General features: G+C 39.4%; 2 protein-coding genes across 4 annotated transcripts; one reads left to right on the top strand and one right to left on the bottom strand.

The window, feature by feature from the left end:
• The first annotated feature begins 3,962 nt into the window (after positions 1 to 3,962).
• LOC122643973 lies at positions 3,963 to 6,716 on the top strand. 2 transcript variants are annotated; one of them, XM_043837559.1, is made up of 3 exons: positions 3,963 to 4,101; positions 5,216 to 6,256; positions 6,410 to 6,716. In XM_043837559.1, exons 2-3 carry the CDS (start codon positions 5,650 to 5,652, stop codon positions 6,613 to 6,615), a joined length of 813 nt encoding a protein of 270 aa, XP_043693494.1. In that variant the 5' UTR covers positions 3,963 to 4,101; positions 5,216 to 5,649; the 3' UTR covers positions 6,616 to 6,716. The 2 variants fall into 2 exon arrangements, with proteins under 2 accessions (XP_043693494.1, XP_043693493.1); XM_043837558.1 differs by lacking the exon at positions 3,963 to 4,101 and having other exon boundaries at positions 5,105 to 6,256.
• Positions 6,717 to 12,485: 5,769 nt separating this feature from the next.
• LOC122641986 lies at positions 12,486 to 23,637 on the bottom strand. 2 transcript variants are annotated; one of them, XM_043835353.1, is made up of 8 exons: positions 23,058 to 23,637; positions 22,040 to 22,408; positions 21,678 to 21,937; positions 20,271 to 20,388; positions 19,619 to 19,990; positions 19,317 to 19,448; positions 15,240 to 15,368; positions 12,486 to 15,118 (listed from the first exon to the last, which is right to left on the bottom strand). In XM_043835353.1, the coding sequence occupies exons 1-8, from the start codon at positions 23,199 to 23,201 to the stop codon at positions 12,761 to 12,763; spliced, it is 3,882 nt and encodes a 1,293-aa protein (XP_043691288.1). In that variant the 5' UTR covers positions 23,202 to 23,637; the 3' UTR covers positions 12,486 to 12,760. The 2 variants fall into 2 exon arrangements, with proteins under 2 accessions (XP_043691288.1, XP_043691287.1); XM_043835352.1 differs by having other exon boundaries at positions 20,271 to 20,412; positions 23,058 to 23,636.
• Between the last annotated feature and the right edge of the window lie 1,937 nt (positions 23,638 to 25,574).

Here is a 25,574-nt window from a genome sequence, read left to right as displayed (position 1 = left end):
AGGCAGTGTTTTCGGGTAGCGGGTAGGGTGATCATTTCCACCCCCCATGTGAGGAATTGGAGGAATTGGAGAGGGTAGCGAATTGGAGGGGATAACGATTCCTACTACATGACTCATTTACCTTTAGGGGTGTCAAAAAAACCCGCTCGACCCAAACCCGCCCTGAATCGACCCTGATTTTTCAGTCTGAAGGGCGGGTTAGGGTTTAGAAATAGCTTGACCCTGGCAGGGTCGGGTCGGGATCAAGTTTAGGCCTCGGGTTGAGCCCGGCCCGACCCTGTATTGTTTATAAGCATATATATATATAATTATATAATTATATATACATTAATTATGTACTTAAATAGATATTTATATTACAATTCTTCTTTATCCTAACTAATATGTTTTGGTTTTTTTCATCCAAAAAAAAAAAATAAAAATGAAAAATAATAGAAAAAACACTCGAAACCCTAAAAGGCTAAAAGTGATTCCCATTTCACTCACCCCCATCTCTTTCCCTTGCGATGTCTGGATTAGCCTCATCTATCGTTCTCGTTTGGACTTTGGAGGAGAAGGCTGACGAGGAAAACTGCAAGGCGAGTTTGGAGTTTGGACCAATTAGGTATGTCCGATTGTTCTTCTTCTTCCGTATCTCTCTCTTGGTTCTGTCTCTCGCTCTCTTCTCTTTGCTCTTTCTCCTTTTTTTTGTTTCTTTTCACTGGGGCGAACCCTAGAAGGGGTTAATCGAAGTATCAGAGGAAAAAAAGGGGTGGTGGGCGTTTTCGCTGGGAATCGACTGTTTTTTTTTTTTGTTTTTTTAAAAGTCAAATGGGTGGGGTGATTTTCAGTGAAAATTGAAGAGGTTATCTGGTTTGGGGTCAAGGAATTGGATGGAAATGACTTTCTTAGTGAACATCAATGGAGTGTTGATACCAGTCTGGTTTGAGTAAATGGCGTGGAGTATGCATTTGTTGACAATTTCTGGGTTCGATTTGGGGTTTTTTTTTTTGTAGGGTTTCGAAGAGTAAAATTTTCAGAGAGATGAGTGGGAGTTCTTCTATCTGAAATTTGAGAGAGGTTCACTCTATTTTCGCTGGCTATGGCTGATTCTTCTCTATTCCTGCATTATTGGCTCTTTGTTCTCAGTTCTGGAGGATCGATTTGAGCTTGCTAAGCTCTTAAATTTTGGGTTTATGTTGAGGATTCATCTCTGTGATTGTCTACCAAGAGCTAAGGCTCAATATAATTCCATTGCAGAGGAGTTTTTCTTTGAGTTCTAAACTGATGGGCAAGGCAAAACCCTTCAATGTTTCATCTTTTGATTTGGGTAATTTGTGGTTCTTTGCCCTGATTCTATTATTCTTTGGCTTGAGTGCATGGCACATAGCTTCAATGGTTGGCTCTTATTTTCTAATTAGATAAGATTCATGGTTCTTTAAAAAAATAAAATAAAAAATGATATTGTTCACTGATTATATAGCAAAAACCATTTAAAAAAAAATAAAGTCAAGGTCAGGTCAGGGACAGGGTCAATCAGGGTCGGGTCGAGTTAGGGAAAACCCTGGTAGGGTCGGGTCTGGGTAGAGGGTTTCTTGGCCCTGCCAGGGTTGGGTTGAGTTAGGGTTTAGGTTAAGGCCTCTAGGGTTGGGTTAGGGTTTAGGGCAAGCCCGGCCCAACCCGACCCATTGACACCCCTCAATTACCTTACGTTCATTTAGAAAACTAAAGATAAGGTGTGCTAATCATTTAATCCAGTGCTCAACCTAGTGTTAGTAAAATTAATGTGTATAATACTAGTATCAAAGCAGATGCATCATCATTCAAATTTGAATTTTCAAATATCCATTTACATCTCTATTTAAAATGTAAGCTCTATTTCCATCATCAGCATTCTCATGCATGTAATGGTGTTGTACATTCAAAATGAAGACAAGCTACTAAATTAATACATTCTTTATGTTGATACTTGTGCTTCGTATTTTGGCATGCAAAGGCTCTACTATGTGAGTTATTTACCTTATTTGTTGTTGTTATTGTTATTATTATTATTACTACTACTATTATAATTAGTATTGTATTTTTTTTACGGAAACATTGGATTTTAGAAAAAATGATAATGAGGGCATCATTTATTGTGAAGACGAGTATTACGATAGGTATATGTACTGGAACAGAGTATTGGGAAGAACAGAATTGAAAGAAAAACACTTTATAATTGGAATAGTAGTGATTTCGTATTCTAGAATAGTCTCACAAAGCATCGGGTAGAAAACAGAGTTGATCTTCAAGCACTAATGGAATCTCTCTCGGGTAGCAACAGAGTTTATTTTCGAACCTATATTTTTATTGTAGGTATTGGGTATTGATAGACAAGTATTGTACATGTGTCTGTATCTCTATAGACACCTATACGTATAAGTGTGTTTGTATGTCTAGAGGGAAGTCTCCCTCTTATGTGTTGGATTGGGGTCTAATATGTTTTTTCAATCATTCGCATGCCGAGCTGGATCGTGGCCGTGTGGGTGTGGGTGTGGGTGTGGACTATCCTTATCCTTTTGGACAGTGGTTTTGGTTCCAATCCAAATTCATTAAATAAATTTGAATTTGAATTTGACTCCAAAACCAAAATTATTTAATTAATACAAGGTAAAGTACATATACCTATTCGCATAGAGTAACTTATGAGAGCAAAATTTATAATTAGTATGACCATTTTTTGTTTCAATATTTTTCACAACTAAACATTTTAAATTCATATAATTTTGTTTTTTTTCTCCCCCTGTTTTTGCAATGTTTTTTTAAGCAAAACACTACCATGATTTATTGAGACAAACACTTGGCTGGAAAAAAAAAGCACAGTCGGACGGTGTTGAAATGTTTGACCATATGTTTTATGATACTGGTTGAATATTTTCTACTAGGAAAAAAAATAAAATTTAAATGGTTTTCATTTTAACCATGCCCCAAAGACTCCGGCCCATTATTTGAGGAATTAGTATCAGGTCGGCCGATTTGTATCGGAGACAGATACCGATCCTGTATCAGTGGATCAGTATGGATAGAGGTAAAAATGAAAAAAATAAATTTGTAATGAAAATATAGCCGATCCAGATTGATACGATCAATCCGGATCGGTATTAGGTCGACCAGACCGATACCGACATCAATTACTAAAAACCCTGCTCTATCGATACCGATTACTAAAACCCTGCTATTCGTGAGTCGTGACCACTGTTAGCAAAAACGCATTTAAAACTCCATTTTAAATGTGTTTCCGTTTTTTACCGTTTTAAACACGTTTTGCCGTATACTTCCCAAATATACGGGAAAAAACAACAAACGGCAAGCATTCTTGTTTTAAACACGTTTAAAACACGTTTCCGTTTTTTTTTTTTGGCGTTTTTTAAGACCTTGGACTTAAGTGATTATATCTCTCTCCCAAACTCCGATCGGCCTGATTCTTTCACCAACGTAAAGATGACTCGAAAGGCTACATTTTTCATGATATTACCTTCAACTCAAAGTCAATGCATGGATACCGAAATTATAAACATGTATTTCAAATAAAAATTCTTCAATTTATATGAGAATAGTGCCGTTTTTTTTAAATATAAATGTTTACAACCTGTACCATCCGTTTTCCATTTTATACCGTTCTTTGTTTTTTGACTGTCCGTTTGTAAGTTTTTTGCCGTTTAAAACGAAAAATTATCACCTCCAGTTTGCTGACCGGCCCAGTTCCCCAGTTCCTCTAATAGGGGGATGGTGGACCCCACCCGAGTAGGGTGTTTGGGCATGGGTAGAGAGGTCATTTCAGCCCCCCTTTGTTAGAGGAACTGGGGAACTGGCCGGTCAGCAAATTGGAGGTGATAAAGATCCGTTTAAAACTCGGACCGTAATACTCCGTTTTATTATCGTTCCCCTTTTTGCTAACTATGGCGCTCTCCCTTATCTTTTTCATTTGACAAATGACAGAAATACCCTAACGTCTTTTCTATGGGACATCGTCAGCTGTAAACGGCTAAGCCTACTAAACACACAATTCTCCTTTCCCGAGCGGCCTGCTCTCTCTACTGGCTGCTTCCCGTGTGGAACTTCAGGAATAGGAGACGAAACCAGGTAACTTTCTTTCCTTTCTTTCTCCATCTCTAACTTTCATGCCTCCGAAGTTGTTTAGGGTTTGTAATTTTGGGAAGTTGTAGTTGTTTTTTTCTCTCATTTTTCGGTCTTAATAGGAATCAGGAGGTTATCTGGTTTATGTAATTGGAAGAATTTTGATTTCGTTATCATCCTGCAGCGGAGAAAGGATGGGGGAAAGGGTTTTTTAAGTCGCTTTTATTTGCATTAACTTGTGTTTCTTAGATTATTGTAGTTTTTTTTTAATGAATCCCATTTGAGGTGGCATTGGTATAGAGAGTGGATCCTTTAGCACACCTAAACATAGAGATTGTTAATGTACAAGTAATCAGAGGTGGTGAAGAACAACTTAGACAGTTTTTGAAAAGTATATGTTGATAAATTTGTAGTGGATGTGTCCAGGTTGTATTTACCCTAGAATCCTGGCCTGTAGATGCTTTTTTGTTCTGATAAACTAGCCTCGTAGTGTTATTTCTGTGTGTACAGATGATCTAAACTCTAAACAGGTTTGCTGTGGACTCTGATTATTAAACCTGTTTAACAAATTCAAGTGCCATGGATATTATTTGTTGTTGGGTTATCTAACTTTTATGTTGCAATGAGGCACTGTTTAGTTGTCTAATTTCCATTATATCGTGTCCCTGAATTGTTCTAAGAAATAGTTATGTACAGTTTAGAATCTTGCAGAGCTGAGCATCATTCTATAGTATTCTATCTGATACTTTAAAATTTGCATTAATCTACCAGTTTGTGGCATCAGAAAAAAGAAACTGTCTCCATTTTCTGTCTGGATGGTTTGCTACCAAACATTACATCATTGCATGTCTATTTTTTGATGTAGCTTATGTGTCGGTTGGACCTTGCATAAGTGCAACTCTAAGAGTCATTTGCCCTGATGATACATTTTTTTTTGGAATGAAACAAAGGAGAAATTTATACAATGTGATACAGTGTTTGTGATACTTCGATTTAAATTAGTTGATTTTTGGATGAATGTGTATGCGATAATTCAGTAAAAGCATGATATTGAGAACTTGACCTATAAATATTTTAGGTTTTCATCTCCACGTTTTTGAGATTGGAACTTTCTTTGCAGGCTGCAGAAGCAGTGCAGTAAGTCAGACCTTTCACCTAAAATCCTATATTGCACTTTGCCATCTCACATACTGCTAATCAGTGTACCAAAATTTCCTTCTTTATTCTGTTCCTCTTGTTTTGAGAAAAATTGCAATTTCTGGTAGTGGGGACCCTGAAATTACATATAATATACATGGTTGATAGCTATGCAGGGACCCTTCAGCTTGATGAAGAATGTTTGTTATCTGATTAGCTTGAAGGTCATTACTGAGTCGGACAAAATTACAACTGAAGGGCTTTTCAAGTTGTTGATACCATAGAGGTTATTGGTTCTAAAAGCACTTTCAGAGTACATGTTAACAGGCGCTTCATTTTTTGTAATGGTCCTGTTCTAGCCTCAAGAAAAATCCCAAACACCACCTAACACTCTGCCTCCACAGAAGTCCCTTCCACATGGCTTCTCTATATGTGCCCACTTCCTTCCTCCGTCCATCACCTTTCCATCACTCTCATCGTCTTCTATTACAATCACATCATCATCATAATTATAGAGGTGATTTTATCTCTCCTCTTTCATTGTCAACTTCATTTCCTTCATTTCGTTCATTTTGTGCTCCTCAGTCCATTGATACTCCAGCCTACTCAAATGAGGGAACAATTTCTGTCATCAACTTCGAAGATTTTGCTGAGAAAGACTGGTCATTTCTTGAATCTGATGATGTAAATTCAAATGAACAACGTGACCACAAGGCGAAACGGATAATCTCTGCTGGGGACATTGAAGAGAATTCTCGGGTCTTGGTTTCAATTGGTGCTGAAGATTTCATTGACCACTTGGTTGATTGGTCTCCCTGCCAACTTCTGCTTGTTGTTCATGACTCGCTATTCACTTTAGCGGGGATCAAGGAGAAATATGATAAAATTAAGTGCTGGCAAGGGGAATTGATCTATGTGCCTGAGAAATGGACACCTTTTGATGTGGTATTCCTCTACTGCTTACCTGCTTTGCCCTTTGAACTTGATCAGATTTTCAAAGCATTGGCTGCTCGTTGTTCTTCAGGTACTTCTTTTTCTCCTTAAAAATTCTGTTCATTGGTTATTCATTTGCTACTGTTTAGACCTACTAATACATAAAATTCAATCAATTAAACAAAATGGATGAGAATTCTCTTTCTATTTTGTTTCCTGAAGGGTCTGACTGTAAACTGTACAGGTGCAAGACTGGTCATTAGCTACTCCCAAGGGAGGGAGGCTGTGGAAAAACAAAAGCAAAATCATTCTGATGTGATTGTCCATGACTTGCCTGATAAAGTTACTTTGGAGAAGGTTGCAGTCGATCATTCTTTTGAGATAACTGAATTTATTGACGAGCCTGGTTTTTATCTTTCTGTTTTGAAGTTTTGTAAGACAGGAGCCTGAAAGGAATAGATGGTTGATACTTCTAATGGTGTGAAAACTGGCCATTCCATGTGTAGGATTTGAAAATGATATCAGAAACGGTTGTGCATTCATTCAAATTTTGGAATTACGGTGTGCTTTAGTTTCTGTTATTTGATAGCAATCTCGCTACTGGATATCTACTTTGTTTGAGTCTTCTCTGCACCGACCGTTTCTTGTCAAGTTCTTTATTCTTAGATGTGATGTTCCTTTTGAAGCAATGGAGTGAAGGGAACTCCTTGGGAAGTTGAAGAAAGAGTGGCGGATAGAGGAAGAACGTATGAGCACAGCCAGTAGCAAATTATGCTCATGACATCAAACATCAACCAACATGGGCAGGTCCATGTGATAGAAGATTTTACACCCATCTCATGGATTAAGTTTCAACCAAAAATGAGCAAAAGTAATATAAATCTTGAGTTGCTTTGTGACAAAATAAAACTTTAAAATCCATTAGGAAAAAGTAGAAAATAGTTGAAAACAAATGCATTGATGAAAAAATACATGGAAATATAACAATACAAGACGAAGTATGTGAAAGAATTTAACTTTGAAATCTGACACATTGGCAATTGAGAAATGTCCCGATTTTTATCCGCTTCTATAACTGGAGCGTTGCTATGCGCATCCTGCGGCGCAGCAGCGGTCATGTGTGCACAGCGGGTCCCACTGTGCACATATGACCGTTGTTGTACCGCACGATGTGCACAGCAGCGCTCCAGTTACAACAGCGGATAAAGATCCATCTATACAATGGTCAGAGTTACCACACCATTCTTTCACATGGAACAATTAGATTGACCACATAGAAAGGCCTTTCTGCGCGGCCGTGAAGAACCTTTTGGCTTGTGCTCTCTATTTTTTTTTGCTGTGGAGTGTGGACATGATGATTTGACCATTCTACAGAAAGGGAATCCCATAGATAATTTTTTTTAGGGAAGCAGTTTTTTGTACGGGAGTGTGGCCTACGCCAGCACTCCCATGTGTCTATCTCTCTCCTTCTTAAAACAAGGGGACAGAGGTGTCTTTTCACATGGGGAGGAGAGAGATAGACTCCTACGCCAGCACTCCCGGATAGAGAACTTATCCCTTTTTTTTAATCTCAATGGCTTGGGGGAGTTCACACATTGTCTTTTTCGAGGATCCCATTTTGGATTTAAATACCTAAGGACATGTTTCAAAATATCTCTCCATTTCTACTTCTTTTTTGTTCTCTTGTAGTAAAGGTTCCTAAGATGGAGGTAGAGACAGGTAGACACTGACGAAGATAACGAAGATGAGTTTGTGATAAAGGATGAATTTGATGATATCGCAGCAATAACCTGGAATAATTTTCTAGTGGAATGTGTTTTTCTGGGTAAACCTCATCGCAAACAGGTTGTGACTGAAGCGTTGCTATAGGAATCATGAAGACCCTTCATTGACATTCACACGAGATTAAATTGTTCTCCAACGGTAGATTTTGCCGGAGAAGACAATACAGCTGGAAACCTTAATACTTCTCAATTGATTTCAACTTTTGATGCACATCAAGTGAGTTTTGATTATCAAGCGGTTACAACTCATCAATTGATTACAGTTTCTTAATGTGCATCAAGTGATTTTTTATTATCAAGCGGTTATAATTCATCAATTGATTTCAACCCTTAATGCGCATCAAGTGAGTTTTGATTATCAAATGGTTACAACTCATCAATTAATTACAAACTTCAAAGCTCATCAACTGGGTCTTGATTATAAAGCAATTACAACTCATTAATTGATTTCAACTCTTAATGCACATCAAGTAGATTTTTTTTTCCCTTTTTTTGGGACCATATAAAATTATTGTTAAACTAAAGGCCAAGAGACTCAAACCTTCCTTAACACCATCTTTTCCCCATATACCTTCATAGCACATGAGACGAAATACGTAAAAAAGGGAAAGTTGAATTAGTGACTCGTAAGCTTGATATGTCTAAGGTATATATGATCGTTTGGAGAGGGGCTTCATTAGAGCTATTTTTGTTTTCTGGGTTACAACAATCAGTGCACTAATTTCCTCCTGTACATAAACAAACTTGAAGGAAGCTGTTCTGAGCACATTGAGCCTAGTAGAGAGCTAAAACAGAGTTGCTCATTAAGCACATTGAGCTTATTCTGGCAATGGAACGCCAAACGGCCTCGTTCGCATCGCAATCTTTTAATGCAAATTTGGTTCATGGAAAAGTAGCTTATTATCACAAGCAGGTAGAGTTATTTTAATCAAATCAGTCCTGAGTTCCACACCCCACCTATATACCATGTCTTGCTTCCTGTTCCCTCAAAAAACTTGCAAACAACTACACACCATTCAATCTAGCTTTTGGTGGGATCACAAAGCATCTAAGAGTATACGAGCAAGCAGACCAGCGACTAGAGGAGACGACCTGATGCCCGTCCTAACAGTCAGACAGCCCAGTGAGAACCCAGCTTGACTGCACCAAACTGAAAACTGCATTACATCTCATGGAAAGCCTGATGTAGGTCTGGGCTTTCGAGCTAATAGTTCAACCCATAATCAAGCTTTGATCCTAAAATTTGGATGGAGACTCTTTACAGATCCATCTCAGCTCTGAGAACAAGTCCTCAAAGTAAAATACTTCAAAAGGAAAAGTTCCTTGCTCTGTTGTAAAAGTAATTACCATGGCTCTCAAATTCGGAACAGTAACAAAAACATTACCAATATTGAGAGAAATGGTGTGGCGACGTATTGGTAATGGTCTAACCACCAATTTTTGGTTGGATCCATGGATTCCAGGAATTAATGGATTTTGTATACAATATACAATTCAGAAAAAATCCAATGTTCTCAAATGTGAGTGAGCTCATTATCAACAGAAGCTGCAATGTTCAACTAATCTCAAGCATTCTACCAGATTCCATAGCTTCAAAGATACTCCAGGTACCACATAGTGACCACACCATTGAGGCTCAAGATCTGGAAACCTCTCATCAAAAGTGGTAGCAGGATACCTTTCAGGTTCTTTTAACGATGATTACTCAAGCTCCTAATGAAACAAGATTTGTATCCCATCTTTGGAAAATTAAATCACATCAGAAGTTCCTCTTGTTTGCATGGAAAGTAATGAGGGGTAGTGTACCTACTATGTGTCATCTGAGTCGATTTCTCAATCTAAACATTGAATGTCCTTTCTGCTAACAAGAACTAGAAATGCTTTGGTGCATTCTGTTCGCTTCCATGATTTCTGGTTCTCCTTTGACCATTACCTCCATCACCATGTATTGCAACTGGCAGACCAGGAATACATACATCCTTTCTGAAACCTAACCCCTTCCAAATATTGCAGAACATTACTAGATGGGAGCATGAACTTCTTCATTCACTCCTGTGCCACATGAGACCTACCATCAACACCCACAACCCCAAGTCTGTCATAGTAATCATCTAATCATCATATCACAGATGGTAGTTTCCAAAAAATCACAAAAGAAGCAGGGTGGATATCTATCAAAATACAACAAGGGAAGATAAAATATGTTTTTATGAAACATGGTTATGCAGGAGGTGCAGAGGAAGTAGAAGCAAGAAGAGTCAAATAAGGAGTCCAGTGGGCAATGTCATGGGGAGAAGATACCATGGAGTAATGTAATACTGAAATTGAAGACTCAAAACAGGACCAAAAGACAAGATCTTTAATAAACAAATAAGTACAGATATGGGAGATTTTATATAACAGCAAATCAGATTGTCAGAATAGACTGATATTCAAATCAAAATAGAAATTGATTACAGATTATGATGGAAAACTTTCAATTGAAAGTAAGAAAAATAAGAACAAAAAGAAATTAGACTACCCGGCTTCACACCGCAAGGTGGTTTGACTGGATCAAACATCAATCTAAACCTTGATCAAACAAGGGATTATTCCCCAAAGGAGAAGGAGAGCAGAAAATATTATCTTCAAAATTCGTTGGCTACGAATGAGCCATACGATTAATATTTGTTGACAATAAAAGGATAAAGTAAAGTTAGAGTTGGATAGGGAGAACCCTTAGCCGACTCTAACTTGTACCTAACACATTCAACTTTGAAGTCCTAGTATTCTATCGACTTCAATGGCTGATGTGAACTCCACTAACAAGAAAGAGAATAAAAACAACATAAATTGAACCAACATTGGACCATGATTCAATTGGACTGAACCAAAACAACTTAACATGAAATAAAACTAACTAATAAAGGGAATCTGTTCCTACCCATATTTTAGGCCCACTGAAGTGGCTTATTACGTTAAAAATCAAATGGACCAAAGGCCCAACATGTATAAAACCCAACCCTAGACTACAAAATAAAACTCATTTTGGTGATGTATCTGCATCATAGAGATTTGGACGGACTCTCAAGAAGTGGTGAACTTACTAACAGACACAGAAGCTTATCAGTGGCCGTGGAAAGTTTTTTACATTTCTGTTTGATATCGATTGATATTGTGATAATTTTAAATCTGCTACTATAATTAAGAAAGTGAAAACATAGATATGTTGACAAACTAGCGAACAAAGCCAGGATAGAAAGGAAAACAGAATATGTAGATCCACTACATCTTGCTACTCTTTTAATTTTCAATAAAATCTTTTCTTTCATTAAAAAAAATTTCCATGGGATGACTTCAAAAGTCAAAGTTTCCTTCTATTGGTTAAAATCCATCAACCGAAAGAATGATGACCCATTTAGGGTTGAAACTGTTGTAGGTTGGCTCACAAGGCTGGGTACTTCTGATGCAGGGCCATCGGCAGCCCCTGCCAAGCCCAGCCCAGGCCCAGTCAAGCACCCCACGAGGTACCAGCTTAGGCGCAGACCCAGGCCTTCTTGGCCCCCTAATTGAGCCTTCAGCCCAGGAGAACCAGCCCAAGTCCAGACTTTGCATGGTCTTATGTGTGGCCCAATTTTTATTTAGTCTCTTATTTTTATGCCTTTTCATATATCTAGGTAGTTAAGTGTCTTTTCATATTCCTAGGTAGATTGAATATTTTTCCTAGGTATTGAAAAAAGTTTCTAAGTTATTGGGGATAGTTTCTATGTATGTGGGATTGATTCTAGGTGTCGGAACTCCACATAGCTTGGGCAGTCCAACAGTCAACTTATTGTGAATGCATGTATCCAAGAGACAACTTGTGCTCTTCCTCCCCTATATATGAAATTCGTGGAGGCTGCTATAGCAACTCCAGATTTTGAAAAAAAAAAGACTTCTTCTCAAAGTCTTCTTCTCCTTTGAGAGTGCTTGTGAGTTAATCAAGTGTGCTTGGGTGGGACTCCTAAGGTGAGCCACTAGTGGGACTCTAGCTGTCTACAATTATCTTTTATTTTCTCTACTTATCAAGTTCAGTTCATCATCTACCCCAGCCGAAATCACCAAGTAAGTCAGCCTCCTTCATCACAACCCTTCCCTTCATCCTCCTTTCATTTGCAACCTTTTCTCTCCATAAAACCCTCCATCCATGGCCCCTTTCTTTACCTTCCATTATACCAGAATCGATCTTGGCAGCAGTCATTTTTTACTGCACCAACTTCTAAACTACTTGGTGAAAAGTCTCCTGGGAGGAGACTCATAGACAATGGTTGCACCAAGGCCCACCCTCTGGCCTCTATACCACCAATAAACATGAAGGGGAAATAAAAAGAAGATGCTCATAGAACTTGAGGAACTGGGCACTTACTCCCAAGAATCTGTCCAAGGAAGTTCACCCAAATCTACTATCTTTCAATTAAGCAAATTGCCTCGAATTTACAACATAATATTAGTATCCTCAAATGGAAAGCTTTGTAAAATTGTAGATAAAAATGGTTCCTGAGTTCATGCGAACTGACAATCACCCAACAAATACCTTAATTAGTAGTAAAAGGCTTACCTCATACAGAAAAACCGTCAATCAATGTACCACTCTCGTAATATTTTTCTCTACATGGGGGAAAAACAATAAGACAATTGAAATGACAATCAAATGAAGAGAATATATGCTAAAATTGGGATTCTTGAAAAAGATTATTGTCAACGGCATTACAAGCTCAATCTTTTATAACCAAAGAAGGGAAAGGGGACCAAATTCTCATGTAGCCGCCTCCTTGCACCTTCTGGTTACCGTTTCAGAAGAATGAAAACCTTGTTCCATTACTTGATGCAAACAAACTGTATTCTTCAACAGTTGTCTCCTTGGTGCAAGTATCAACTTGAGCAGGATATGCGGGTGAATTTGGGGGGAAATCCCCTAAAGTTCCCTTTTTCAAGGACATAGAATTAGACTCATGTCCTGTTGCCACAGCTATTGGCCCACCAAAATGGAACAACGAGAAGTTTGTACTATCATTAGGCAATTTAGCAGAGTGCCCAGGTTGTCCATCTTCCCCATGCACTGGTGTTTCCAGTAGAGCCTGGCCATTTGGAGCTGGCCTCTCAAGAGGACATTCACTTACCACTGCATCAGCTAACTTGGTCACTCCTTGTTCAACAAATAATCTAGAGTTCTGGTTCTGGTCCTTTGACATCAAGCCATTGCCATTATTAACAGGTTGGTACACTGGAAGTTGGCCAACATTAAGTACAGGGGTCGTTAAAGGTTGTAGAGCACTGTACTGCACACAGAAGTGTGAAGGTCGGTTTGCTGATAGGCCATAACCAAGAGGACTTGTGAAGAGATAGCGGTTTGGTTGGGAAAATGGAAGTAGCCCATTTGCACGAGCTGCTGACCAAGAAGCTGGATGTTGATGGTAGTACCCCATTGCTGAAGGTGCTGGAAACACAGGGAAATGTAGGTTCTGGTTATGGATTGGTGGAGGTACAGTGTGTTGCTGAGAACCCATATCAATGGTGACTCTACCACTATCAGGATTATGAGCATCTTTTATGGGTGGATTCCCAGGAAAACTACCTCCTAACATGCAGGTAGCTTCTGGAACTCCCAGAGTTTTCTTGCTTGTAAGAGACTCCCTTCTGTTAGCATTCTGCTTGTTGTCTACACCTCCATCCTGGCATTCAAGAAAACCATTCTGACCACATGTTGAAGCATCTCTTCCCTCTGATTGTTGGCTGGCATCTTCTGAATCTGATGTAGACAAAGATTCCACATTTTGAATACTTGAAGAGGCTGAACTGCTGTCTCCCTCACTAAGACATGAAGAGCAGTTATCTGAACTGGAAGCAACATCCTTTGAGTAATATGGAGATTTGTCTCCCAAACCAAATCCATTTTGGCAGCCCTTCTCTATGCCCTGGCTGGCATTTTGTGATCCATTCTCAGTACCATCCTTTTGACTGGTGTAGTAATTCAAACCACCAGCATTTCCAGAATTTTCAGGTTGTTTAGATGAGCATGCCTCACTGGGTGACTCCAGAGGGTTATCTGATTGTTGCTGCCCAGAACCAACTCCATTACATCTACCTTCCTCACATTCATCAACCTTGAAAGTAGATCCCAAGGAAACCTCAGAATCTGGATTGCTGCGAGGGTACTTTTTCCGTGATTCAAGAGGCTCCCAGACTTTTTTTGTATGTAGAAAATCTCTCCCTGAAGTGACATTGCCTGCGATGACCTTGCTTTTTGGAATTGCACAATTATCCGGTATGTGACATCCATTATTGTACTTGTTACTGCGAGAGAATGTCCTGGATATATCTGATGAAGAGTCTAACTTGTTAACAGTTTTGACTTCCCGGCATGATCTGATGACAGATACATGTGAGCATACCTTTGATCTGTAGCCATTATTTTGATTACAGCCGCAGGAACGGAAGTCATATCTATCGCGCATCCTGTTGTTGGAGCAGTGATACTTTTCACCAGACTTAAGGAGACAGTTTCTGGTGTCAGATTTCAAAGGATTGTTTCTTGGTTGTCTATTCCCAATGCTGCACCTGGATGAATTTTCCATGTATGCAACAGGTACTCTAGGGTCAAATTCATCAAGTAGAGGCCCATTGACACTGGTAACTGGAGTGCGGCGTCTATCGCACCATTTGGAAGCTGCATCTGACTGAAATTCTCTCCTGAATCTCAGCTTCCGTCGAGAAGATTTCGATTGCTCGATTGTAAATAAACCATTTGCATCCCTTACACTGACTTCCCCATCTGAAGTGTTATACACAGGCCTTATGCAGTCATCTTTATAATTCTGCATGGTCAAATCCACACACCCATAAGAGAACTGTTCATCTTGAATATCTTGAGGAGGGTCAGCTATTGAACTATCTCCAGTGTCACCAATTGAATCGCCCGAATTGATACTGTTACTTGACTCCTCCTCACCAACTGGTGATTGTTCTTCCGCACAAATATCAGGATTCAGGGGAGTTTTCTTTGATTCAACACACTCCATATCTCTATCCCTTTCTTTCCCTTTTAATCTCTCTTTCCTTCTCAACTTTTTCTCTCTTTCTTTTGCTCTCCTCCTCTCCTTGCGCTCTTCTTCTTCACGCTTTTCTTTCTCTTCTTCTTCCAGCAGCTTCATCTGTAGAGACAAATGGTGCATCAAGCAAGGATATCTCAGGAAATGAGAAAGTTCTGCTAATTTTTTATGACACTTAAAATCCCGAAAGCAAATCTTCCTAAAATAAAGAGTATAAAAGTACCTGCTTTTCCAAGGTGATGATTTCTTTGCATGCAACATGAACACGCTTTTCCAGCAATTTTAGGGCAAGACAGAGAAATATGCTATGGGCATTTTGACGGGCTGTTCCTTCTCTAAAAGCCTTTTCTACCTGAAAAGGGAACACTTCAGAATTAACTACTTAATTGCTTAATATGGATAAACATGAATTGACTAAAACTACGAAATGGCATTCTTTGTACATGGCTCTTTAAGATTTTCAGTCAGCGCATCCACTGAAGAAAAACCAACGGTAGAAGATCTTTATATCCTTTAACATGGATGAGCAAGACCATCTTTATACACCATTCAACATCCCAGCAAAAATGGAACTCCCGTCAATATATTTTTTTACCATTGATGGGCTGTGCCTCTGGTTACCACACACACACACAGCTATGAATAGTTCATCTAGAAAGTGCCTTATGATTGTCTCAGAAGTGGTCGAAACCATTTGACCAGCAATGGTCCACCTTCCCCTTAGCTCCCTAAATCCTGATGCAGATCAAATGATGGAAGATCTGCTCGTGATGGGAAAGATGAGAGAGAAGAAAGGAAAGAGAAATCGTGGGGGAAAGAGAGGAGAGAGACATGCAACTTGTTTTTCAAAAAAAACTACTCTATTCCATTATTTCAAATTGTGTGTGAGGTCTAGCCTCTTACATGTAATTTATAAAACAGGAAAAAAAAAAACATAAAATGGATCATAGTTGTCAAGGCATCGCCTTGGCGTCCAGGCATCTTTCTCTTGCCTTGACTTTTGGTATCGCCTTGTTGGTGTCACCTTGGTTTTTAGTCCTTTCCATCGCCTTGGTTCGCCTAGGCGCCTTAACAACTATGAAATGGATGTCTAACTAACCTAAACTTTCTACTTGATTCAAACAATTAAATAATAAAAGAAATAACAACTTAAACAGATAAAGAACCCCTTCCATATGTAGACTCTCACTCTTCAGAAGGAGTCCTAAGCTAACTCAAAACGAACCTTATCTCCTCCAAACTAAGTCCCACAGATAGGACAAACTTTAACTAACAAGATAACTTTCCAACTAATAGGTAATGGACCCCACAACTAATATTAATTACCTAATTAAAATACTAATTTTAAATTTCATGTACGTTGGACCTAAAATTTGTGCCTTATAATTGAGCCTGTTACAAATAAAAACACTTAAAAAACAAAAGCATATAACCATTTACTAGCAAAAACAGGCCCAAAATAAGAGATTAAATCACATCCAATGGTGGTGATCATGCTCCTGCATTATTCTCCCCTCGTTAGAAAAAACTCGCCCTTGAGTTTTGTATAACGAGAGGATCCTCAACAAACAATCAGCATCCATCCTTTGCCCTATGAAATCATCGATTGGACCATAATCCAACGGTACAAAATCTGCGGAAAGGAATCTGTTGCTGAAGTTGCAATGTGGAAGCACAAATTCGATCGGTTCAATCAGAAGATCAATCAATTTATAATGCAAAAGTCGACTTCGAACCAGGGAAACCAGCGGGAGATCATGTTATACCCGCGCCCAAAATAGACCCTAATTTTTCCGGGCTAATTTGATTTTCATTGGTAAGTGTTGCGACACTACCAACTGTTGACACCTGTGACCTTGGGCCGTGGCAGTCAAGGGGAAAGCTTGAACAAAAGGATGAGAATCACGCTTTGATGAGCAATGAAACCATCCAAGGTAAGCTTTCAACCCTAAGTGTTAAGCATGCGTACCCTCCTTGAAGTCCTTGAAGTGCTGGCCAAGGCCCCGGAACCTTGCCTTGAGATTTGTCCCTTTTCAGCAAGGGTAGATGCAGAGCAGATTTAGTTGTTGTGCATCCGCCCGAGCTGTAAAACCCCAAGTGAGGTGGATCTCATGTGGGACCCACTTGCCCCGTGTCTCAGGCATTGCATTGGTGTTCCCAGGCATGGTGGACCCCATCCCTCCTTACCTTGTGGGGTCATGTAGGTGAGCCCACTTAGCCATCCTAGCCTTTAAATGGGTATTGGAGCCTTGGGCTGACAGCCAAACGGGCCCGAAGGCCACTTAAGGTTATACAAGGCATGAGCTCTTCAGCTCTTTCTTTCTTTTTCAAACAAAACCAAACCGTGGAAGGAGGGAAGGAAAAAGGAAAGGAGAAGTAGAAGGAGAGAAGGGAGGAAGCCCTGCTGCCCTCCCTCTTGTACATCATTCTCCCCCCTCCCCTATTGTTGTCCAGACAAGGAAAGGAAGCCAAAGAGAAGGAGAAGAAAGTGAAGGAGGAAGAGGAACAAAGGAAGAAGAAGGAAGGGAAGGAAGATAAGGGAACTCGGTTGGGGATCTTGTGAGCTTGGAAGCTCAGTCTTGGAGCTCCTCATCTTGGCCAGGTAAGACCTAAACCCTAGACTCATCACCCTCCTTCTAACTCCTCTATTTTGAGTTTTGGGTATAACCTAGATTGGGTTTGTGCTTGGGTTCTCCTTGGAACCCAAGGGATGGCTGAGGACACCTATGTACACTCATTGAGAGATCAATTCCATCCCTCATGATGCCCTTATGAGTTAAGACCTCCATTAACCTCACCTTGCTGAACTTAGGGTTTCAACTCTTAGAAACCCTAGAATCGGTTAATGGGTGAACCCACCCTTGCAACCTTGAATCCTTTGGATTAGATAGGTTTCAATGACCATTAGAGACCCTAAATTACTCCCCTTCAAGCCCTTAATGCTTGAAATCCAAGAAAAATGGATTTGGAGAGCTCAAACTTTGGATTTTTCGGGTCTAAGGTCTGGCGGAAGCAGGGGCGGACTCAGATGCTGATGCATCCGCCCGTAAATCTGCCCGGCCCCTAAGGTTTTACCCTGGGCGGACTCACGCACGGATGCAAGACTGTGCTTCCGCCCTTAAATCCGTTCGTCCCTGTATAGGGGGCGGACGCAGGGCCAGATGCAAACATTATGCATCCACCCGTAAATCTGCCCATCCCCAGAATTGCCAACCACTTGACCTCTACTCACTATTTTGGTCATAACTTTGTCTATACATATCATATCGACGCAATTCAAGTTGCAATGTAAACTAGACTTAAAGGGCTAAAATTCTTGTGAAGAAACCTTTGACCCAATCAGAGTGGATGGCCCTCGAAAGTGGCTCAAACCTTGATGTTGTGTTTTGACAGCAAGCACGGGAAACTCCTGTTTCAAAAGGGTTTCATTTCCACTTAACTCCATCACTTGAATTGAACTTATGGAAAATTGTAACCAGTAGAGCAATTTATCCATTTGACGTGTCAAAATTCTATTTAGGTTTTGATGTCAGGTTAGTATTCTTGAATTCAGTCTATATGATTCCATTGCTTTATACACACAAACTTTTAGCATCTTCCAAAAAATCCACTTAGTAACCATCCCAAGTTAATCTCCTTGAATGCAGTATAAAAACAATGAAGGAAACTGCAAAAATATTACAAAAGAATGAAAGTTGCCAAGACATTTCACTGTTAAGACATGCCTAAGTAAAGTGAAATGAAGAACAGGATTCATGTAATCAGCTCCAATTAGTTGGAATAGGGCTTGATAGAGTTTAGTAGATTGAAGAAAAGAACATGCATATTGACTTCAATATACCAACACACAGCCATCATTTGGGAATGGGAGGCACTAGACAATCAGGTCTTTCCTGTTTCAGCTTTAAGCTCAAGCAGATATTAATGAAACTCTTTTTCACAGTGCAAGAAGTTAAAGAAAGATATAATTTTAGGGGAAGAGTTTTCTGTGGGGGAGCGTGGCCCCCTGTGCGTGTGTGGGGGCCAATGGGAGCGCATGCGGAGGCATCAACAGGGTCGTCATTACCGCCTTTCATGGGGAGTGGGGCAGTCATTTAGCCCCCCTCTGTGTCTGGGTGCAGGGCGCACACTCCCCCACAAAAAACTTTCTGGGGGGTGGGGCGGTCATTTAGCCCCCCTCTGTGTCTGGGTGCAGGGCGCACACTCGCCCACAAAAAAAACTTTCTTCCATAATATTAAATGTACGGGTAAAAGAGCAACAACAATCAAGTATGACACTTCTCCGTAGAATACAACATACCTGTTCTTTGAATATAACAGTAGCAGCATCTAGAAGAAATTCTCGAGCAAGTTCTGGACTCTTCGCATGCTTTTGAGGATGGTAGCTTTCTCCATCCAGCTCATTTCCATCCTTATCCATGGAATCATCATCCTGCATGTACAAATGACAACATCCACAGGAACATACATAAAAATTGTTAAAACTGTATAGGCTATGTACATTTTGGTAAAAGAAAGCAGCATGAAAAAGAAGAAGGAGAATAGAAACTTAAGGTTAACTGAGTATAATAGAAAATCAGCAAGTGAAAGCCTTAGAATCACCTCTTCTTCTTCAGCTTCTTCAGCATGTTCAAAAAACCTTCTGATACTTTCTCCTTTCGTTATTGTTACAAATCCATCCCCAACTACAAGCCTGCGATGGACACATGGTTGACCCTTCAGTGCATGGGCTTTAACAGAGAGTTCCATGCAGCGGCCATCTAGTTTCCAAGCCCTCAAAGTAATAAAACACGCACTCAAACCACCAAGGTCCAGGCCATTCACTTGAACACGTCCATTCATACCAACATCTTCAAACTCTATGATGTCAGATTTTCCTTCTCCAGTTCCAAGAGCCCATTCGAAGTGATGGTATGTTCCAACAGTGTCTACAAAGGATTCGTGCCAATCAGCTTGGACAGTATCATCAGATACCTGTGAAACATTAAAGCATGGCTTCAGGTCCCACTGGTCAGAACATCAAGACAAAATCTAACAATTCCATCAACCTCCTCAATAACAAAATCAAGTTCCACAACCTAATAGTAAAAAAAAGAATTCTAAGTATAGACGATGCATAAGAGTCCAACAAAATGTAGTTTACTGGAAAGGCCAAAAAGTTGCAACATGAAAAAGAAACTAGGAAACACCCACAATTGATGGAAAGGCAGGAGAAAAAATTAAGTATATCGCAGAAAATTGCTCCAGAAAGCACCTCGTATTGGAAGGCAGTGTCTGCGACACAAAACCAACTGGTGCAGTGAGGTTCCTTCCGCATGCGCTTCAGCTCCTTGAGCTCCTTGAACTCACGAATAACATTCCTTCTGCAATCTCTGCAAAACCTCTTGCTGTCAAACCTGTGACATGAACATTGAATTCTTAAGACCTTTACAACAATCGACTATGAGACAACACATAAAACACCAAATGTTACAGTCAAGGAAGTCGAGAAAATCATAGGGTTTTTTTTTTTTTTTTTGGGGGGGGGGGTGGGGGGAGGAGTCTGATGCCCCAAAAACAAACTTGGTGTTCACCAGAAACAAGTTTGGGACTATTAAGGAGTGATCACTCTGTATTCAATCTCTTGCCACCAAAAATAAAAGACTGAATAAGACAGTAGTTCGGCATGACAAGCTGCAAAAGCCAGTAATCTGGTCTCCCTAGAAGTACTACAATCGTGAGTTCTCTCTAAAATCATACATAATCATCCAATTATCCCATATTTCAAGAGAATTTGGCAATTTACTATAATTTTAGTTCTTATTCAAATAAAAGTAGTGTGATAGAATGAGAAGGAATTGCAGACAGTTTCTAACAGCATGACTCTTCACAAGTTTCAAATCATAACAAATCTTTTTCCTATCAAGTAAATGTAAATTACGCACATGATCATCATTGTGATTGGCAGTACGCCAATTTTAAAACCTTTATGTTAATTGGTCCAAATAATTTAAAAAGAAAAGTGTACAAGTCCTAGAAAGTACCCATTTTCTTACTTTGTTGATGGTTGATTCAGAAAGCACAGCAGCATGTGGTTAATGATGGTAAGAAAATAGAAAAATTACTAGAAAGTTTATTTTTCTAGAAACAGATTCTGGAAAAGTATCCCTCAATGGTGGAGAACTCAAACCCCTTCTTCTTCTTTTCCTTTTTTATTAAAGTTCTTTTTTTTTGGGGGGTGGGGGGCGGAAGAGAAAAATTTGACACACTTTTTGCTTTTAAAACTTTGCAGAAGCCAGATAGGTTTCCCTTGCACCTAAACCTATGCATAAATTATTATTAAAACCTTCTACTGGTGCTCCAATCAGAACCCAGGTAGTAGCTAAATGCCTGCCTAATTGCTCCATCATCCAAATCTTTGTTTTACCATAAACCATCTGTTAGACAATGCTAGGTATTGTGACCTCTGACTGGATACCTGTTGCCATATGACCTTGAAATCTTCTAAATCATAAACTTTCCCAGGGCCATGAGGAAGACATCTTTGATTGTCAAAACTATTTAGCAAAATTTCACTACTTTCTAAATCCCACTGCCCATCACATGTTTATTCTCATTAGCATACCTTTATTGACATGAACCACTAAATGATAAACAATTAAAGGGCAGACCAAAAGCCCACCTGTACATGAGCCTCTCTATAAAATCCTCTTCCTTCATCCGTAGAAGAGACTGCCGAGTCTCATCCCCTAAGGCTGACCAGAAATCCACCAGTGTGTCACAAGAAAGTCTGGCAGTATGCAGAGCACATGTTTCCCTTATTCCATGCCCTCTGCCATAACTAGCTGTTCCTTGGCTTATCCATCCCCGGCCTCCACCACCACAGGCATCAGGATAGAGCAATTCACGCTCCCGCTCTCTTGCACGCGCACTGTCAAATACCTGAAATAAGGAGGGGGGAAAAAGGTCAATATCAATAAAAAAAATACCAACAATCATATGAAACAGGTATATAATTGCCTGATCAAGACTCACTAAACCTACATTTTGGATTGCCTTGAGCGATTTTGCGCCTAGAAAACAGTCCAAAAGTGTCAATAGCCCATCCCTTGTCGCAGCCAGACCTCCCCAAGGATGAACAGACGGGTCTTGGATATCATCTTGACAGTTTGAAAGCATTATATTGCCCCCATTATCGTTCTGGCTTTTCAGGGCTCCTCTATTACTGGGTTGGTTCCCAACTGCACCTTCCTGCTGCAAAGACTTCCCATACATGACAATTTGTGAAAAACCTTCAAGCAGCAACCCATTGCATCTAGAGCAGTAAAGGCTCTTACGAGCTTGCTCAAAGAGTGTCTGCTTATCAATCCTCAGGAGCTCCTGGCGGGCTTGAGGTGTCAGCTCACTCCAGAACTACATCACAAGTATAGGGTAAATGTAGTCAGTGACTGGGTCAAAGTAGAACCGGCTTTCTTTTGTGAGTTATCCATTAGGTAAAAGAGAGTACTGAAAGGAAGCAAACATCAATTCTTCTACATTAGCTTTGTGTTTAATCGTTACAATCTTGCTATTTCCAATCCTAATAGCAACTATAAATTTATCATGTAGCATCGCATAATAAGGGAAGAACTATATAAGGAAGGAGGGAGGAGAAGGTTTTGCAAATATAGGAATAACGTATGATTGTAACCAAATATAGGAATAACTTATGATTTTATTGTGTCTCCTTCCTCTGGTAAAGTTTCATCTTATAGCATCGCGGGAAAAGAGAACCCGCGGAAGCTCCTAATGCGTGCATGTAAATATGCAAACGGGATCTGACAAATCAAAAACTAAAAAATCTAACAAAAAAAACTCTTCCAGATAGCCATCAAGCAACCAAATACGCCAAAAACTAAAAGAACACACTGAGTCTGTCATTTGAAGTTTAGAATCCAATTCAAAAGCGTTCAACTTTATTTCACAAAGAAACCAATAAAATACTAAAACGAAACACAAATTTAATTGAAGCAACAATCCTGATGATCAAAAAATACATAATTTAGGAAACAAAATCCAGTACCTTCTGCAGCTGATCGAAGGTGACGTCATCGCCATGCTTCGACCAGATTCCGTTAGCCGAGACGGATCCGCCGAAGCATGAAGACGAATACTTCGTAGATGAAGCAATGCTGAATTGAGCATTTCTCTGCGTTAGACCGGGCATCTTCAGACTTTGTAAGATCCTTCCCTCAGTCCTTCCATCCCTGCTTCAACTCCATCGGATTCACCATATGATATAGATCGAAATCCGATCGGAAGACCATCACCGATGTAAATCCAATACCAAAATGCGCGATGCACGCGCGATTACGTGATAGAGATCGAATATAATTCCCATCCAATCCAAACGAATCGATCGGGAGCTCAAACCTGTTTGTTTCGTAATTTGAATGCGACGTTTTTATCAGATCGGATGTTTCGAAGATCGGAGAAAATCGATAATTTTTTGAGATTTTGGGAAGAAAAGGAGGCTACGGAGGGGTTTTTTGTTGATGAGGTTTGTTGCTTTGTATTTGTGCTGTGTTGCCAGAGAGAGAGAGAGAGAGAGAGTTTCAGCCTCAACAGCTAATACCCCCCTATCGTGGGTGCACTGTTAAAAGCTGAAACGGAGGGGACTTTGGTTTCTATAACTACTGGTAAAAATTGGACATAAGGGTCAAACAATTTTTATAACTATTTCTCCTAGAAAAATATATGATAAATATGATGGATGAAATGATGAAATTTCTATGCTCCCACGCATGTAATGATGATGACATCTTTTCGTTTCAAAACTTAAATTCCTCCCCCAAAATGAATATTTTTATTAATCTTTTTTAAGTATCATATCGTATCAACCGATTCAATACAATACGGAAAAAATTCGTGTGTGGTGCCCTAATCTTGAGTTGCACTGCAATGCGGGCTTGAGAACTCAACACGTGGAAATTGTGACATCCAATAGTGCCGAGCTCGAGAAAAAAAAAATGCCTTGCATCGAACTAGCTCCGTTAGATTAAGCTTTTTTCACGTGTCGAGCTCTCAGGCCTGCACCACAAGATGCCCGCACTACATAGAATTTTAATCCAACACAATACTGATACACATCGATTGTATCGGTTTAAAAAATGGTCTATTTTTTGAAGGAAAAGGTTCCCTTTTGCACATCCACACCCAAAACTTGGTAGCAATCTCACTCACTCTATCTCCTAAATCTCCTCCTATTTGAAGATATCATTTTGGGGAAACCTCTTTTATCCGAATTAGTATTTGGGCATCGGAGGAAATCCTCACCCATTTTTTTATTTATGTCCAATGCAATCTAAAATAGTTCGATTCAAACTATATCATATTAGTTATTGAAATCAACCGAGATCGATATAGATATCAATACCCATAACCTTGCTTGGTACCTTAGGGAAAGGATAGATCGAGCATGAGTGGTCCTAAGGGGAGTTGAACTCAAATATTTATTTCTTCAAGCTTGCTCCCCTTTTAACTTAGGGAAGAGGGGATCGCTATGAAACCAAAGTGTAGTTTCCCACAAATAAGGGAGTGGAAAATCGAATCGTCGAATAGTATGGGGTTTAATGAGGAAAGAGAGAGACGGTGTGTGTGAGGTTCACTTGTGGGATGTGAGAGAGCGCATGTAAGAATTGTACTATGATAATCGTTTTCCTTTAACTTATTTTTCCTTCTTAGATAAACTTTTAAGAGTTATTTCATATTGTTTTTTATTTATTTTTTGTTGGGTGGTGGCGAGGGGGAGAGATTCTAGACTAGACGAGAAACAAGAGGTCTCCAACTCGAAACCTAGGACAGCTATTGTAGCTAGCTTTAAGCTAGTGTGGTATATAGCCTAGCCCACCTATTGATGGGAAAACAATAAGGTATCTAGCTAGAAGTTACCATGCGGTTGCTGATTGTTTAGCCTCCTTGAGCACTCATTCTCATCCTTGTAATGTCTGGCATGACTCCTCCCTTCCCCCATTGTATTTCTCTTCTTTTTGTATGTTGTCTCTTTTGGAACTTTGTTTTTTCACTAATAATTTTCCATTATCAAAAAAAAAAAAAAAAAAAATAGTAGCTACCATCTCATGTAACATCCTATGTGGCGAAATTAAGCTTATAGAACCACTAGAGGGTGCATGAAGTTTACACTAATGAAGGAAAAGCACAAGGATGTATAGATATGCATAGAAGAATTTTTTGTTGAATTTAATGTTAAGAATTTTGATTCTATTGTGATATTTCATGTCAATATTGCACATGGATTATCAAAAATTTCAGCTAAGAAAGCTATTATAGGTTTGGTGTAACTAGACTTAAGTTGTAATCTCTTTTCCTTTTTTCTTTATTTTTTTTTATATAAAGTAACTCTTCTTTTTTATTAATCCTTAGTGCATGTATTTTTCATCCATTAAAAAACCATATATATCATTTTTCTTTTAGAAAAATAAACTATCATATTTTAATAAGATGAAACTATGTATATCACCATAGTGTAACTTTTTGGGATTGGTGTGTGGTTTGTGTGATTACACATAAATAAATAAAA

The sequence above is a fragment of the Telopea speciosissima genome, chromosome 10 (genome assembly GCF_018873765.1).
Source record: "Telopea speciosissima isolate NSW1024214 ecotype Mountain lineage chromosome 10, Tspe_v1, whole genome shotgun sequence".
Classification (NCBI taxonomy): Eukaryota; Viridiplantae; Streptophyta; class Magnoliopsida; order Proteales; family Proteaceae; genus Telopea; species Telopea speciosissima.
The sequence above is the reverse complement of the archived record's forward strand: the minus strand, read 5'-3'. Positions and strand labels throughout refer to the sequence as shown.

Coding starts and splice junctions, on each gene's coding strand:
- LOC122643973 (XM_043837559.1), top strand. CDS start 5,650: ATGGCTTCTCTATATGTGCCCACTTCCTTCCTCCGTCCATCACCTTTC. Junction 6,257..6,409: donor GGCTGCTCGTTGTTCTTCAG/GTACTTCTTTTT, acceptor TAAACTGTACAG/GTGCAAGACTGGTCATTAGC.
- LOC122641986 (XM_043835352.1), bottom strand. CDS start 23,201: ATGCCCGGTCTAACGCAGAGAAATGCTCAATTCAGCATTGCTTCATCT. Junction 22,409..23,057: donor CCTTCGATCAGCTGCAGAAG/GTACTGGATTTT, acceptor CTTGTGATGTAG/TTCTGGAGTGAGCTGACACC. Junction 19,991..20,270: donor ACACTGCCTTCCAATACGAG/GTGCTTTCTGGA, acceptor AATGTTTCACAG/GTATCTGATGATACTGTCCA.